The sequence below is a fragment of the Capra hircus genome, chromosome 27 (assembly GCF_001704415.2).
Source record: "Capra hircus breed San Clemente chromosome 27, ASM170441v1, whole genome shotgun sequence".
In the NCBI taxonomy this organism is placed as follows: domain Eukaryota; kingdom Metazoa; phylum Chordata; class Mammalia; order Artiodactyla; family Bovidae; genus Capra; species Capra hircus.
In genome coordinates, this window is record NC_030834.1 from 7,319,477 (window position 1) to 7,334,908 (window position 15,432).

Genomic DNA, 15,432 nt, shown 5'->3' on the forward strand with positions numbered 1-15,432 from the left:
TTAGTGACATACGTTATTTCCTTGGAGTCCCACTAGGAGATAGTATTTAAAGAATAAAACAATAGGATGTGAGTCTTTCGTTCCGGGCATCTGATTAGACTCTTTTTGGCTCTGTTGGGTCTCAGGTGCAGCGTCTGGGATCGTTCATGGTGGTGCAGTGTTCCGGCTGTTGTTGCGGTTCTCGGACTTAGTTGATCCACAGCATGCAAGATCTTAGTTCCCCGATAGGGATCGAACCTGTGTCCCTTGCATTGCAAAGCACATTCTAAACCACTGGACCACCAGAGAAGTTCCTGATTAGACTTTTTATTCAGCCGGTTTGGGAGGGCTGCTCACCACACAGCAAAACTAGCAAGTCAAACTCATGCTTGCAAGCCCAGTATTGACCAGAAATCCCTCCTTTTCTAATAAAAATTCAAAGTAATTTCTGGATGTCAGGTGCGTTCTTCTCCCTCTTGTCTGTGAACCCCTCCCCTACTCGGAAGGAGTGCAGACTTGAGGCTCCACAGGCTCTTCCAAAAGGAAGAGAGCTCACGTAAGAACTCATAAAAAAATCACCTCTGTTCTCTTTATTCTTCTGATTTGATTCCTTTGCTCCATGTCCTTCTGCCTCCTCCCCTGTGCAGAACTTGACCCAAGGAAGAACTGAAAATTGACTGGCGGCTCCATCAGTACCTGCTTATTGCAGTGAAGAAGGTCATGGCCCCAGGTTTGCTTTCTCCAGAGGGGCTGGGAAGCTTGTGGGACCTGCTGGGAGCAGCCAGCAGAGCCTGGATGGGGGCCTGTGCCCACCACTGGCCGCAAGGCATGCAGTCCCGAAGGTGGCTTCCGTCTGCTCTTCATCAACAGACAGAGGTGCTTATGTTGGAAGAGAAACACAGGTGATGGTTCCCTTCATTCTCACTCCTGAACTCAGTAAGGTAAGTGATCTGGTTAACACAGTATAATAACTCTGTAAAGACCATAAGTCAGAAACTCTGCTTTAATTCTGTTTTCACCACTGAAGCCCTGTGGTGGGGAACCTCGCTTTTCCTCCATTTTTTTCAGCTGCAAAATGATGTCCAGATAACGTCCAAATTCTTTCCAGCCCTAAAATCTGTGTGATGCGCTGTGTTTTAATGAGGACAGACTTGTAGCATTTACTCCCAGTGAGGGTTCCCAGGGTGGCTATATAAACTCTATGCATACAGATTCCTTTCTCCAAAGGGAGCCTGTCTGTGTTCATATTTCCCTATTTATAAGGCATGGTCTGTCATTTATTGGCCATAACCTCCCATTATACTGGATGCTGTACAAGTATCCTTGTTAAAATACTGACATGCCAATAAAACTCACTCTCTGTCTCAAACTTAAACAACAGCACTCACGCTGAGGCCATAAGCTGGCTCTCATTTAAACATACACTTAGGGGAAGAGGTGAACTGTCTTACTTTACCCCAGGGTAGAGTCAAGACTCTGCTTCTAGTTAAAGAAGAGTCTTCAGGCAAACAGTGTAATGAGGGAGATGGCTCTAGAGGGCAGAACTGAAGGACTGCCTCCAGGAAAGGCAAGGAAGTGACGGGGAGTGCCTGGAGCCTGGGTGTGTGCTGGGGGGAGGGGAGCGGTGATTTCAAAGAGCAAAGCTCTGGCCTCAACTAAAAGGCCAGAGGGTACATCTGGGTTTCACAAACAGGAGAAGTGAATGGAAGGAAAGGTGTTGATAAGCCAGAGCTCTGGTCTCACATATGAAATGAGAGGGTGTCCATCTCCACACACAACTTTGGGATTAGAACCAAGAAGGTGAACACTGGCTCCATGTTTATTTCGGTCAAGTCCAGGAGCTATGTTTGGGCTTCCAAGTAGCTCAGTGGTAAAGAATTTGCCTTCCAATTCAGGAGACACAAGAGATGAGGGTTGGATCCCTGGGTTGGGAAGATCCCCTGGAGGAGGAAATGGCAACCCACTCCAGTCTTCTTGCCTGGAGAATTCCATGGACAGAGGAGCCTGGCGGCTACAGTCCTTGGGGTCACAAAGAGTCAGACGTGACTTTGCAGCTGAGCACACACACCACACAGGGCCTGTAGTATAACTCTTCAAAATCTCCCGTATCAGCTTCCCACATATTTTAGCGGTTTCATCTTTGGCCACATTAGGACCTCCTAGCATGCTTTGGGGAAATGTGGTCTGTGCTCCATCCCAATCTCAACAAAATAACTGCTGGGTTGGGGGCGGTGCGGAGAACAAAGGGGCAAACTTTAAACCTCCCTCAGGTTATTGTAAGCTGTGCTTAAGAACGACTTCTGGGATCACCAGCAGTAACCCTTTATAAAACTAAAATGAAATTGTGTACTTTTTGAAAAGATGGCAAGAAAGACAGAAGTTAGGAAATACTTGATTTTGAATCTAGTCCAAGCAAGAGATGAAACTTTGGTTTCATTTGTACTAGGAGACCTAGTCCAAGCTCCCTGGGAAGATCTGAGGATACCGGGAAGCTCGTAAGGGCTTTTAACAGAACTTCAAGAACAAGACAGCTGGTGATACACCTCATAAGTGTCCCTGACTTGCCAGTGGCCAGCAGGGTGAGGCTCAGCACCATCCCCTGGCAAGGCGTGGTGGCCCAGACCTCACTTGACAGGCACGTGAAGGCGGGCACCCTCCCACAACACATCCTGGATCACTGGGTGGAGAGATGTTTCCAACCGGGAACGTGGCCCAAAGGCAGATGAGAGCCTCATAGTTAAGTCACAGAGTCACTGATGTGGGATCAGTCCTGGCAACAAGTTCATGATTTCAAGGAGGCAGAAACATACATGCGGCTCCTGTACAAGGTAGCGCTGCCTCCAATGGGGCCGGCTGTCTGCTCCCTGCGTGTCTGGCTTCACCATGACGTGCATGGTGACTAGCAAGCGCTCATTAAATGCCTCTGGGGACTGTGTTAAGCTGACTTTGTCGTTCTTCAACGGCTTCACCACGGAGTGTTAGGGTTCCCTGAGCCGGCGCCAGCAGCTAGCCAGGTTAAATGACACTCCAGCCAGAAATACCCGACAGGCCATAAGTTAATAAGCAGTGGGAACCAAACCCAACCAGAAATTCTGCCCTGATTAGGATCCTTAGAATAGCTCTCAAATAGCTACTCAGGAGGCCTGACTTCCTCCCCCAGGTTCTACCTCTCCAGTATCTTCAGAGGTCAGGAGAGGCTAGAAAAGGGAAGGTTTCATTTTTGAAAGGAGCAAGTCAGGTAGGCTGTGTAGACAGGTCTACACTCGCTGTTTTTACCCCATTTCTCCCTGACACCTGTGACCAGGTTGGGGCAGGGTGTGGTCACGACAGCAGGCTCCTTGCTCCACACATGCTGAACGGTCCTCTGAATGCAAAATGCCACCGGACGAGGCCACTCTGCCTCCAATGAGCTGTCCTCCCAGATTTCCTTCTCTGGCCGGCTCCTCCCCCCGGGCGCCACCCAGACCTGTGCTGTCCCCGCGCGCAGTTCAGCGCCCGCCTTCACCCTCTTGCCTTCTCCCCTTCTCCGCACTTCTTTCATTTTCCCTCCCCCTAAACCCCCTGACCGACCGTCTCCAGTCTCCATCTTCCCAGCCTTTCTCCTCGGGGTCCTGGCCTCCTACGAAGCCACACCCTTGAGGACCAGCGCCCGGGAGGAGTTTGATAATTGACTTAAGGTCAACAAAAGAAAAAAAGTGAGCTCGGAGACACTGGAGCACAGGCTCCTCCGGCGGAGCTGAGAAGGGCTCCCGGCCCCGGGCCCCAACCTGCTGGGACGCCCGGCCGGACCCCGCCCGGCCCGCGGGGAGCACGGAGGGAAGCGCCGGCGGCCGCAGGTGCGGGCGGGCTGGGGGGCTGGCAGCGGGCCGGGGGGAGGCCCTCGGGGGAGGCCCTCGGCCCGCGTCTCGGCCGCGCCCGCCTCGCCCTCGGCGCCCCCCGGCCAGGGCGGCCCGGCCCGGCGCGGGCGGGAGGCGGAAGGCGGGAGGGGCGGCCAGCGCGGGGTCTCCCCGCGGGTGGCGGTCCCGCGCTCCTCCGCCCTGCGGGCTCAGCTGCGAGCGGCCCGGTGTCCGGTGTCGGGTGTCCGGTGTCGCCGCGCCGGCAGGAGAGCGGCGGCGCAGAGAGCGGGCCGGTGGTCGCGGTGAGGGGCGCGCGGGCAGCTCCGGGCCGCGTCCCTCGGGGGAGCGCCCTGGGCTGCCGGGGAGGGAGCGCCTGGGGGTCGCGGGCGGGGAAGGCGGTGCGCCAGGCGCGCGCGCCCCGGACGCCCAGGGCAGTCCCGGATCCCGTGGGCGCGGGCTGCGCTGGGGGGCCGCGCGGGGCCGCGGTGGGCGCGCCGCCCCTGGAAGGCGGGCCCAGACGGTGGCTGCAGGCGGCCGCGCGGTGACCTTCCCCCGCCCTAGGGTTCGCGAGGGCGCCCTTGGGGTGGCGCCCGGGGCACCGGGGAGTCACTGCAGGTTCGCTCAGAGTGTCTTTCTCTCCCCAAGAGTCACAGGAAAGAGGCGACGGAGCGCCCCTTTCTTTCTAAACTTGAGTCCGCTCAACCCTAAAAGCTTTGTTGGATGCCTGCTTAAGAGAAACAATGACTTGGATACAGGTTTTTTATTTTATTTTTTTCAGTGAAGAAGTAAGTGGAATCAATGCGTGCGTAGATCTGGTGTGAGTGAAATTTCTAGATAAACCCGTGTGCAGTGATTTCAAATTTCTGAAGAGTGTTACATCATCTTTACAGAATTTACCAAATTGATGTCACCCCCCCGCCACCAATTCATTTTATCCTCAAAGAGAACCTTTGTGCGGGTAGACTAATAAGGCAAAGTTGAATGAGATAACTGAAAGTCTGAAAACAGCTGGCTGTTTGAAAAGAATTATAATTCAAATGATATTCTTACCATTAAAGTCATAATGTCCATATCACAATATTTTTATGATTAATTAGGCTTTTTTTTTTTTGGTGCTCAATTGTGTCAGACTCTTTGTGACCCCATGGACTGTAGCCCCCCCTAGACTTCTCTATCCAGGGAATTTTCTGGACAAGGATACTGGAGTGCCTTACCATTTCCTTCTCCAGGGGATCTTCCAGACCCAGGGATCAAACCCAGCTCTCTTGCATTTCCTGCATTGGCAGACAGATTCTTTACCACTGCCCCGTCCTTTCGGGTAAGGTCTCAGAGACATTAAAAATACAAAAAGTCCTCTAAAAAAAAGAATCGTTGTTTAGAGGACAAGTATGAGCAAGTATGAGAGCCAGGCCACACCAATGGGAGTCCTGGGAGACAACTGTGACCCATTAGAAATTTATTTTTGGAAAAAGTAGCAGACGTGGACGTGTTGCTGGTCATTTTTGTCTTTTAAGAAAAGTATTGTACAGGAAGAAACTGAGTTAGCCCAGCTGTCCTTTTTACTGGGTCTTGAATGGGGGCAGCCCGCTGCACTCGGTGTGCCAGACTCAGCCGCAGCACTGATTGTCAGGGGGTAAAATAGGGGAAATCCTGGCCAGTTGACTTCCTCCTTTCTGCTTCCTCCACCCTGCCTCCACTTGCCTCCGTAAGTCCCCGCTGGATGGTGTGGCACAGACCTCAGGTTACAGAGTCACAGTTCAGGCTCCTTTTACGGTGAGGAAAGCCAGCGCGGGTATGTGAAGTGACACCCAGCCCGGCAGAGGCAGGGCTGGCCTCCAGGGCGCCGGCGCTGTGTTTGAGGTTCCCACTGGCGGGCCCCAGCCTCAGCGTCCCATGCAGTGCTTGTATTTCAGCAACCTCGCCCCGCAAGATTCTTGTCAGCGGGATCCCCAAGTTTTCTTTGAGGATAGGGGGAAGCCAGTGTCTTTCCCTGAAGGTCCACTAATTACCTTTAATATAAAAAAAAAGAGCATGTTTGGGGGAAACCGCACAAGATTGAAGCTGTGAGAGCTTGGACCTGTCATCCCTGCGGTACAGAGCCGCCCTTTCCCCCAGTCTGTCTCCGCTGCTGGTTTGTTCCCCAGGGGCTGTGGATGGAGCTGCGGGTGGATGCTGTGTAGCCAGTGCTCTGTGTGAATGCCGTGAGCCCCGTGTGTCAGTCACTGCCCGCTGTCCTTCCTGGGGTGGGGGCTTTTCCGTACCTGCCCTCCCCTAAGGCCACTTGCGCTTGCAGAGATGAGGCTTCTGCCCCCAAGAGGGTCAACCCTGCCTCATGCACTTTGGGTTCAGCATTTCCGCTGCTGCCAGAACTTGCTTCTGAAACGTCACCTGCAGTTCCCCATCCTGGTGATGCTCTGATTCTGAAAGGTGAAAGTTAAAGTCGCTCAGTTCAGTTGTGTCTGACTCTTTGCGACCCCACAGATTATACAGTCCATGGAATTCTCCAGACCAGAATACTGGAGTGGGTAGCCTTTCCTTTCTCCAGGGTATCTTCCCAACTCAGGGATCAAACCCAGGTATCCCACATTGCAGGTGAAGTCTTTACCAGCTGAGCCAAAAAGGAAGCCCAAGAATACTGGAGTGGGTAGCCTGTCCCTTTTTCAGGGGATCTTCCTGACGCAGGAATCGAACCAGGGTCTCGTGCATTGCAGGAGGGGTCTTTACCAATTGAGCTACCAGGGAAGCCTGATTCTGGGCTCCCAGCAAATTCCGTGCCCCTGACTTGGAGCCAGACGGCCAGGCACACCCCCTCCATCGTCTTGTAGGAAATGGGGATGGTAAGGGGCTGAACTCCAAGGTTGGGATGAAGATTCGTTAGTTACTGCCTTCACCGCTCATGATCGTCGTGGCTGCGGCTGGGGTCAGCCTCTGAGACCAGGAGTGCGCCAGGTGGGGAGGGGAGAGGGGATTCAGCCCTTTCAGGGTTTTCCTGTTTAGGCGCTGCCTGCCCTGTCCCTGTTGCTGGGAGTCGCCCAATTCCAGACTGGGGGATAGAGCGGAAGCTTCCAGCTTCCCTGGGCAGCTCCTCTCCCCTGTGTTTTATTTCTGTGAAAGTCAACCCCTGGTCAAGAAGTGTCCCGGCGTAAGGACCTTTACCGGAATGTCATCTATAGCTTTTATTATGTTGAGGTATGTTCCTTCGGAATGTCAAGGACTCATTCACTTTGGCTTCTTAGCACTTGGTCTCCAGCACTGGAGTCCAGTGAGCGGAGGACTTACCTTCTTCCTGCTGTTCTGACGCCTACAGACAAGCACTCAGCCTCTGGAAACCCCCGTCGAGTGTAGATTTAGTTGAGCCCCTCTCCTGGAGACCCCAGAGTCAGGAACGCACTGCAGGACATCAGTGGTGTGGCTGTTAGAGCCTTTGAGGGTCGCCTCAAAGCAAAATACAAAGCTAGCCAGGCAGCCTGGGGCAGGCGTGCCTGACTGAGTTTGAGTCGGACGGTGCCTTTAATTCTTTTAAAAATTTCTCTTAACACTGTGATCCATTTGAGCCCCGGGTAACTGAATGCTACAGATGGCAGGATGTAGATGGCGAGGGTCGTGGTAGCCTCAGCAAAGGTCCCTGCTGCACAGGGCATGTTAGTGAATGGAACTACATGTTGTTGGTACTCAGAGCACCCTGGGTACCCTGGCTGTTGGGCTGTTGCTTGTGCTTCTTTGAAAAAGCGGGTGTAAATGGAGAAACAGCTGCGCAAGGAGGCGGAGCAGGAACGAAGCTGCAGGAGCCTCCCGGGCGTGAGAGGAGTGCGGCAGCCTGCCTGGAGGTGACCAGCCATGGGCCTGGGAGGGCCGCCGTGTGGCTGAGCGACTGGTCTGAAGCTTAAGAGCCTTTGAACTTAGTTTGGAGAAAGAAGATATTTGAGAGGGCGTGGCCAGATGGTAGGATTGTTGGTCTGTTTCTTAGAACATAGGTGATCCTGCAGAGTTGAAATAAATAAGCTTTTTGTGGATTTCTTATTATATTGGAACAAGATAAGTATTCTGTTTTTCCCCCCAGAATGGAAATGTGTACATCATTTTCTCCTAACGACAAAAATATGAAGGTTTGCTATATTTTTTGAAAATAGACGAAATGGAAACGTGTGAAGTAGAACGCGTCTGCTGAGGAGTAGGTGCCCCTGTGAAGTCACCTGTGTGCTCAGGCCCAAGGCTCCTCCATCTGAGAAACTGTCTTATAGAGCGAGGACCCTTTGTGATGAGCCTGGTCACCCCTTCAATCCATTTCAGTTCAGTCGCTCAGTCATGTTTGACCTTTGCGACCCCCATGGACTGCAGCACGCCAGGCCTCCCTGTCCATCACCAACTCCCGGGGCGTGCTCAAACTCAATTCAATTGGGTCGGTGATGCCATCCAACCGTCTCATCCTCTGTCGTCCCCTTCTCCTCCTGCCTTCAATCTTTCCCAGCATCAGGGTCTTTTCCAGGAAGTCAGTTATTCATATCAGATGGCCAAAGTATTGGAGTTTCAGCTTCAGCATCAGTTCTTCCAGTGAACACCCAGGACTGATCTCCTTTAGGATGGACTTGTTGGATCTCCTTGCAGTCCAAGGGACTCTCAAGAGTCTTCTCCGACACCACAGTTCAAAACCATCAATTATTTGGCGCTCAGCTTTTTTCACAGTCCAACTCTCACATCCATACATGACCACTGGAAAAACCATAGCCTTGACTAGACGGACCTTTGTTGGCAAAGTAATGTCTCTGCTCTAATATGCTGTCTAGCTTGGGCGTAGCTTTTCTTCCAAGGAGCAAGTGTCTTTTAATTTCACGGCTCCCCAGTTTATCTGGTCTGTAAATTCAGACCCTGTGAAATTAGGGTATCTGGAAGAGGCATGTCTAAACCCTGGTGCCCTTCCAAAATGCACGTGAGTGCCCTGTCCTGCTCTGCACGGTTTCTGTGGTGCTGGTGAGTTGTCTGAACACTGAACTGTCCATCTGTGAAGATGACAGCGCATAATTGTGTGTATTAACAGCCACTTGTAAGGGAAAATGGGAAAATTGCATTATGGTCTAATTTTTATTTTTTCTTTATTTCTTCCTTAAGCCTGGTTTGGGTTTGGGTGGGTAATTCTCTGAAATCTCAAAAACAGTGTTTGCTTTTGAAGTACCTTGTTTGGAGAGAGGCTTTTAATTTCATCCTTGCCTTTGTCTCTTTAACTGTTTTTAGCTGTGGACGTGGTGGTTTGTTGAGCTCGGAGGTAATCGCATGTTTGCTTAGTTGGGAGACGGCCAAGCCTCTGTTAATTTTTTGTTTCCCTGAGAGTGACCGGTAAAAAGTTAGGGTTTATTTTTTTGTTTTTTGTTAAAGTATCTTTGGAAATTACAGGATACAGGTTACACACAAAGCTCTTAACAAAGCTTGCCTGAAATAAAGGCGGATCTGTGTTTCTGCCAAGCTTACTCCTAAGCCCGTCCTGGCCTTTGTACCTTCTAACACGGTTGCATCTTGGCGGTTGCTCTTTGCAGGTTCATGAGTGGCGTTTTGGACAGGGGGCCCAGTGTGGGAACCCAGAGCCAGTTCGCTGAACTGCCGCCGTCCCAGCCCCACGAGCGTCTGGGAAGGTCTGTGGGTGCCCCCCCGTGCCAGCCCAGGGGAGGCAGCCCTGGAAGCCGTTCTCAAGAACTTTTGCCTCAGGTGTAAAAGACTCCAACCCCGCAAAGATGCTGAAACAGATCCTGTCGGAGATGTACATAGATCCTGATCTGCTGGCAGAGCTGAACGAGGAACAGAAACAGATCCTGTTCTTCAAGATGAGGGAGGAGCAGGTCCGCCGCTGGAAAGAAAGAGAAGCAGCGATGGAAAAACAGGAGTCCCTGCCAGTGAAACCCAGGCCGAAGACAGGTAAGCGGAGCTCACTCCTCCTGGAGCCTCCGCGGCGGGCGGCCTCCCTGCTTGTTTGCATGGCTCACACTGGTCAGCAGCTAGCCGCGTCTGAGGTCCGGTTTGGCAGGCAGATCCTCAGTGTTACTGAGCTTTTCATGGTGCAGTTGATTAGCCTGAAGCGCGCGCGTGTGTGCACACACACACACACACACACACGCATGAGCGGCAGTACTCTGGAGTGGTGAGGCTGAGAGCAGATGTCTTTCTTGAAACCGACTGACCTTAAGCTGAAGTAAAAAGTCACGTGGAGCTGAACTCGAGGGGCATGTTCGGGTCCACCTCCTCTTATCCCAGATGCCTGGTATTCTGCTTTGCTGGGCTTAGTCGCTCAGTCGTGTACAATTTGCGACCCCATGGACTGTAGCCCGCCAGGTTCCTCTGTCCATGAAATTCTCCAGGCAAGAATATTGGAGTGAGTAGCCTGTCCCTTCTCCAGGGGATCTTTCTGACCAAGGAATCCAACCAGGGTCTCCTGCATTGCAGGCGGATTCTTTACCAACTGGGCTACCAGGGAAGCCCCTGGTGTTCTGCTACCAGCATGCAAAGTCTTTATGTCTGCATCTCTCTAGAAATGCTGTTTCCATTCCATAGACTCTGAGAGATGTTTCTTTGAGTCTTCTGTTTTTAGGGACATTCACTTTCAAGATGCAAATACTACTAAAAGGAAAAAAGTCATAATGCTGATTTTTTTAGTGTGAGTTCACCTTTCAAATGTACTACCTCTTCCTGACCCAAGGAATCCCTGGTAGCTTGGCCGCGTCTTTGGGACCATGGATGAGGAAGAATTCTTTGTATATCAGGGTTAAATCATGTATACACAGAGACACGGAAAGCGTGCATTAGCTTACACACACACCCATCCACACTTTTTGTTATGGACGGATACCTATGTTGTTGGGAAAAAACAGTTTTCAAGGTCACTTACAGAGAGGCATTCAAAGATCAATTTCTCTTCATTTTTCCTTAAGCCAGGAAAAATAAATTTGATAAAACCGTTCAGGGTTTCAAAGATTGAGAAAATTAATCTCCCTTCTTTGCACAGACTCAAAAGGGAAGTCAGTTTAGTGACCGTTTTCTTGCACTGTCTTTTATTAAAACCTTTTTCCAGTTAAGGTTTTATATTGATATGGAAGTAAATATGAGCACTTCAATTATTATTGTTATTATCACCAATAGCAGCTATTTATTAAACCCCTGTTTTGTCAGACACCATGCAAAGCTCTTTTACATGTATTACATGTCATCTTCATGATATTTCTCCAAAACAGGTATCAGTGGTCCTGTTTTACATGGAGAAGTGCAGTAATACATGCAAGGTCACACCCCAGTGGTACCCAGGTCCACTGGATTTCACAGGACTCTGCACTCTCCAAGGACATCCTTGGTTTTCCTTCTAGCGGTAACATTTCCAAACTGAAGCATAAGCCTGTGTCTTTCCGATCTGGCTTCTCCATTTCCTTGCATCCTTTGGTCTGAGTTAACTAAGTACAACGGGGCCTCCTGGCACCGTATCCGTTGTGAACATGACTCGCAGACGTGGTGGGTGACTGTGAAGACTGGGGCCACAGAAGGGCTATGTCCCCTGGAACCAGTGGCCTGGAGCTCTTTGAGAGACTTCGGCTTTCTCACGTTTGCTGAGTTGGTCTCCTCCTGGTGATGTAAGATGAAGTTCTTTGCTCAAATTCTTGCTTTGCCGGTTGTAGGTTTTCCCTTTCGTCTCTTTAAATGCATCATGCTACTCCCTTCTGTCCTTCAGAAAAACCAGCGGCCAGCCTTGTGGGACTTCCCTTGCATGTTAGTTGTTGCTTCTCCCGTGCTGCAGGCTCAGCTGCTTCGGTCGTGTCCGACTCTTTGTGACGCCAGGGACTGTAGCCCACCAGGCTCCTCTGTCCTTGGGATTCTCCAGGCAAGAATACTGGAGTGGGTTGCCATTTCCTTCTCCAGCGGATCTACCCAACCCAGGGATCAAACTCACATCTCTCTTGCGTCTCCTGCGTTGGCAAGTGGATTCTTTAACACTGTCACCACCTGGGAAGCGTTTCCTTTGCTGCTTTTAATATTCTCTATCTCTAATTTTTGTGATTTTAATTACAGTGAGTCTTGGTATGTTCCTCTTTGGGTTCATCCCATCTGGCAGTGGTCCCCAACCTCTTTGGAAGCAGGGACTGGTTGTAGGGAAGACAGTTTTTCCGCGGATGGGGATGGTGGGGGGTGGTAATGTGAGTGATGTTGGCGCCTCCTGCTGTTTGGAACCATGTGCGTTTCCTGGGCTGGAGTGACTGCTTCCTTTCCCAGGCTAGGGGAGTTTTCAGTTATTATGTCTGCGTATATTTTCTCAGGCTCATTCTCTGTCTCTTTTCCTTCTGGGCCCCAATAATGCTAATATTAGTGCCTTGATGTTGTCCCCAAGGTCTTTTGACCTGTCCTCACTTCTTTCCATCCTTTTTTCTGCTCAGCGGCAGCCATTTCCACTGCTCCGTCTTCCAGCTCGCTGATCCAGTCCCGTATTGTTTGGTTTGCTATTCATTCCTTCCTGTATTTTTCATTTTAGTTATTGTATTCTCCTTCTCTGTGTGTTCTTTATATCTTCTAACTCTTTGTTTAAAAATCCCAACTTCTTGCTCTGTGCATACCTGCTGTCCTCCTGAGTTCTTCCATCATCTTTACAAGCACTGCCCTGAGCTCTTTCTTGGGTAGAAAGCTTATCTCCACTTCTTTTAGTTCTTCTGGGGTTTTATCGTCTTCCTTCATCTGGAATGTGTTCCTCTGCTGCCTCGTTGTTTTTTTTTCTTTTCTTTCTTTTTTTTTTTTTTTTTTCAAGATTGTTATTTGTATTTTTACAAATAACTGGTCTGGAGACCTGTGCTGGCTTCCTGGAGGGAAGGGCCAGTGTCTGCCCGCTGGTGTGTGGAGTTGGGTCTTGGCCCTCTGGTGGGCAAGGCAAAGTGCAGAGGTGTGTTTAGAGTCAGCTATGGGCTCAGGAAGTCCTTAGGGCCTGTTCATGGCTGGGGCTGGGTTCCTACCCAGTTAGTTATTTGGCCTGAGGCTTCTCAGCCTGGGTTGCCTGCAGGCTGTTGGGTGGGACCGGGTTTTGGCACTAATGAGCTAAGATGGAAACTGTCAGCAGCCATGTCCTCACGACAGAAGGTCCCCAAATATGTTTGCCTCCGGGATTCATGGCCCCAGGGTGACACGTAGCCATCCACGCTTCCCTGGGAGACGCTCCAAAACCGACAGATAGGTCTTGCCCAGACTCCTGTCAAATGACTGCTTTTCACCCTGGGTCCTGGTGTGTGTGAGATTTCATGTGCGCCCTTTAAGAGTGAAGTCTCTATTTCCCCCACCCCTGTGGGATTCCCAAAATTAAGCCCCGCTGGCTTTCAAAAGCCAAATGTTCTGGGGCTCATCTTCCCAGATGAGTAGAACCCCTGGGCTGGGGAGCCTGACCTGGGGCTCAGAACTCTTACTCCGGTGGGAGAAGCTCCAGTCTGTGGGTCGTCCACCTTGGGGTATCGGTCTCACTGTGGTGTGTGTCTCACCATGGTTCCTTTTCTATGTTTTTGGTTGGAGGAGATCTTTTCTTGTAGGTTCTGGTCTTTTTCATGGATGGTTTTTCTGCAGATAGTTGTGATTTTGGTGTTCTCATGAGAGGAGGTGAGCCCAGGGCCTTTCTGCTCCATCATCTTGCCTGGGCTCCTGTTGAGTTTTTAATAGGATGGCTAGAAAATGTACAATTACAGGCAGCGCTCCCATTGGACAGCACTGCTCTAGACTGTAAACCCAGCCCCAACCAGTGCCGATTGAGCTGCTGGAGTGTCAGACCCTGAACTCTGTGCTTAAGTCTATTATCTCATGAAATCATCACAGCCAAGCCTGGAGCTGAGTTACTTTCACATTTCACAGGTGAGGAAAGGGAGAGGGAGGGACCTTAACTGACTCGACCAGGGCAGCAGCTGATCAGTGACCCTGGGTCTGACCCTCCCATAGCTGGCACTGTTAACAAACGTTGCCCCTTGTTCAGCCTACCTGGAGCGTCGAGCTTTCCTGGAGCTTGGTAACAGTTGCCGTAGTCTGCGGCTGCCCTGCACACGTCTGAACATGTGCTTGGGTGGGTGTTCTCCCATGGAGCCTTTATTCCGTAAGCTTTTTTTTCTGGTCATGCACACAGAGGAGGTCTTTACTTGGTAGAGGCTGCCCAGCAATAGACACCTCTCCAGCTGGTGGGAACTTCTCGCAAGAAGCCAGGCTCTGGTCACGATGAGCGGTGACTGAGATGCTCCGTGCACCCTTGGAACAGGCCTTGTGAAATTTCACTTGTGGATTCTCAGACGAGCTCCTTTATGCAGAGCCTTCCCTTTTCAGTGAAACGACGACAGAGCCCTGGGGTGTGCCATCTGCCGTGCCTGCTTCCCTCGCTCCCCTCCTGACCCAGCACGGTGGCCTCTGTTGCTGGGCTCGGTTCCCAGCTCAGTTGATTTCTCAGCCGGCTCTCACCCTGTGAGTTGCCTCTCAGAGCCTCTTCGCGTCGTGGTCCCTCGCTGTCTCCATGACTGTTGTCTTTCACGTTTCTGCCTGACCCTGAATACCTGTGTTCCCCAGGGGAGCCTCACTCTACCCTTTTGGTTGGTAAGCTTCAGGTAGGATTGAGGGTCCCTTAGACTCCGTGGAAAACTTACTGAAAGCTTGGACCAGGAAAATCCATACAGAGGGCATTTGCTGCAGAGTTTCCCGGTGTTGACAGATTCCCTGAGCCGCATTCACAGACTCCCCTGACTAGGTCAGGGTCTCTGTACTCCCTCCCTGGGGCACCTTTTCTTCTCTTTATGGAGTCTCACACCTGTATTTCGAAACCAGACCTCTTATCTGAGCATTGGTCTCGTATCAGTTACCCAACGACATCTCTGCTCAGAAGACCCTTGGGCCCTTGATGCAAAACCAGGTTCTTCAGCATCATCCCAGCTCTCTCTCCCCCACCAGCCCCAGGCCTGCTCCTGCCTCTCAGTCCCCACCGTGATCAGCAGCCCGCTTTCCTTTGAGTCACCAAAGCCGGAAGCCTGGAGTCCCCTGGTTACTCCCTGTCTCAGCACACTCCCATTGCTCCATCCCACGGAGGTTCTCCCTACCACCCTGTGGGTCTGTTAGCAAGTGCCAGGCCCTTGTGTTGATGTCATTTCATTTAATCTTTGTAAGAATCCAGGGAAGTGAACGTTGCCCGCCACCTGATTCTTACAAATAAGGAAACAGACTTGGAGAAAGTGATGTGGGCGGGTCACCGGTGGAGTCCGGGTTTGAACGTCAGATCTGACTCTGCTCTGAGCCGCTGGTCCCAGCCCGCTCTGGGCTCACTCTGGGCTGGATAGTGTGACGGCCTTGAGTCTCACGTGTGGAGTGCTGGACTCAGATGCCCACTCGGATGTTCCCTTCACCCCCTGGAGCCAGCCGGCCTCCCACCTGAGTGACCTACTCGCTTGTCTGTGCCACCACCTGCTGCCCGGGATGGTGGCGCCCTGTGGGTTCTCCAGCTCCCTTTCTGTTCCTTTTGTCTCTAGAATAAATATTTTCAAAGGTTTAAAACACAGACTCGCAGAATTATTACCCGCACTACCTTCAGGGAAGTCCCCATAGGACTGGGCCTTACTGTGCTAAATTGCTTCAGTCGTGTCCCGATTCT

The 15,432-nt window shown here is 51.3% G+C and overlaps 1 protein-coding gene across 2 annotated transcripts in view; it reads left to right on the forward strand.

The window, feature by feature from the left end:
* The window catches only part of SH2D4A (SH2 domain containing 4A), a 55,212-nt gene continuing 43,223 nt past the window's right edge, over positions 3,444 to 15,432 (forward strand). Inside the window, exons 1-2 of one of the 2 annotated variants that reach the window (XM_018042054.1) lie at positions 3,444 to 3,815; positions 9,344 to 9,719. In XM_018042054.1, the coding sequence (XP_017897543.1) occupies positions 9,539 to 9,719 (181 nt within the window). In that variant the 5' untranslated portion in view covers positions 3,444 to 3,815; positions 9,344 to 9,538. The remainder of the gene's footprint in view (positions 3,816 to 9,343; positions 9,720 to 15,432) is intronic. The other variant, XM_018042053.1, reaches the window with a different exon arrangement.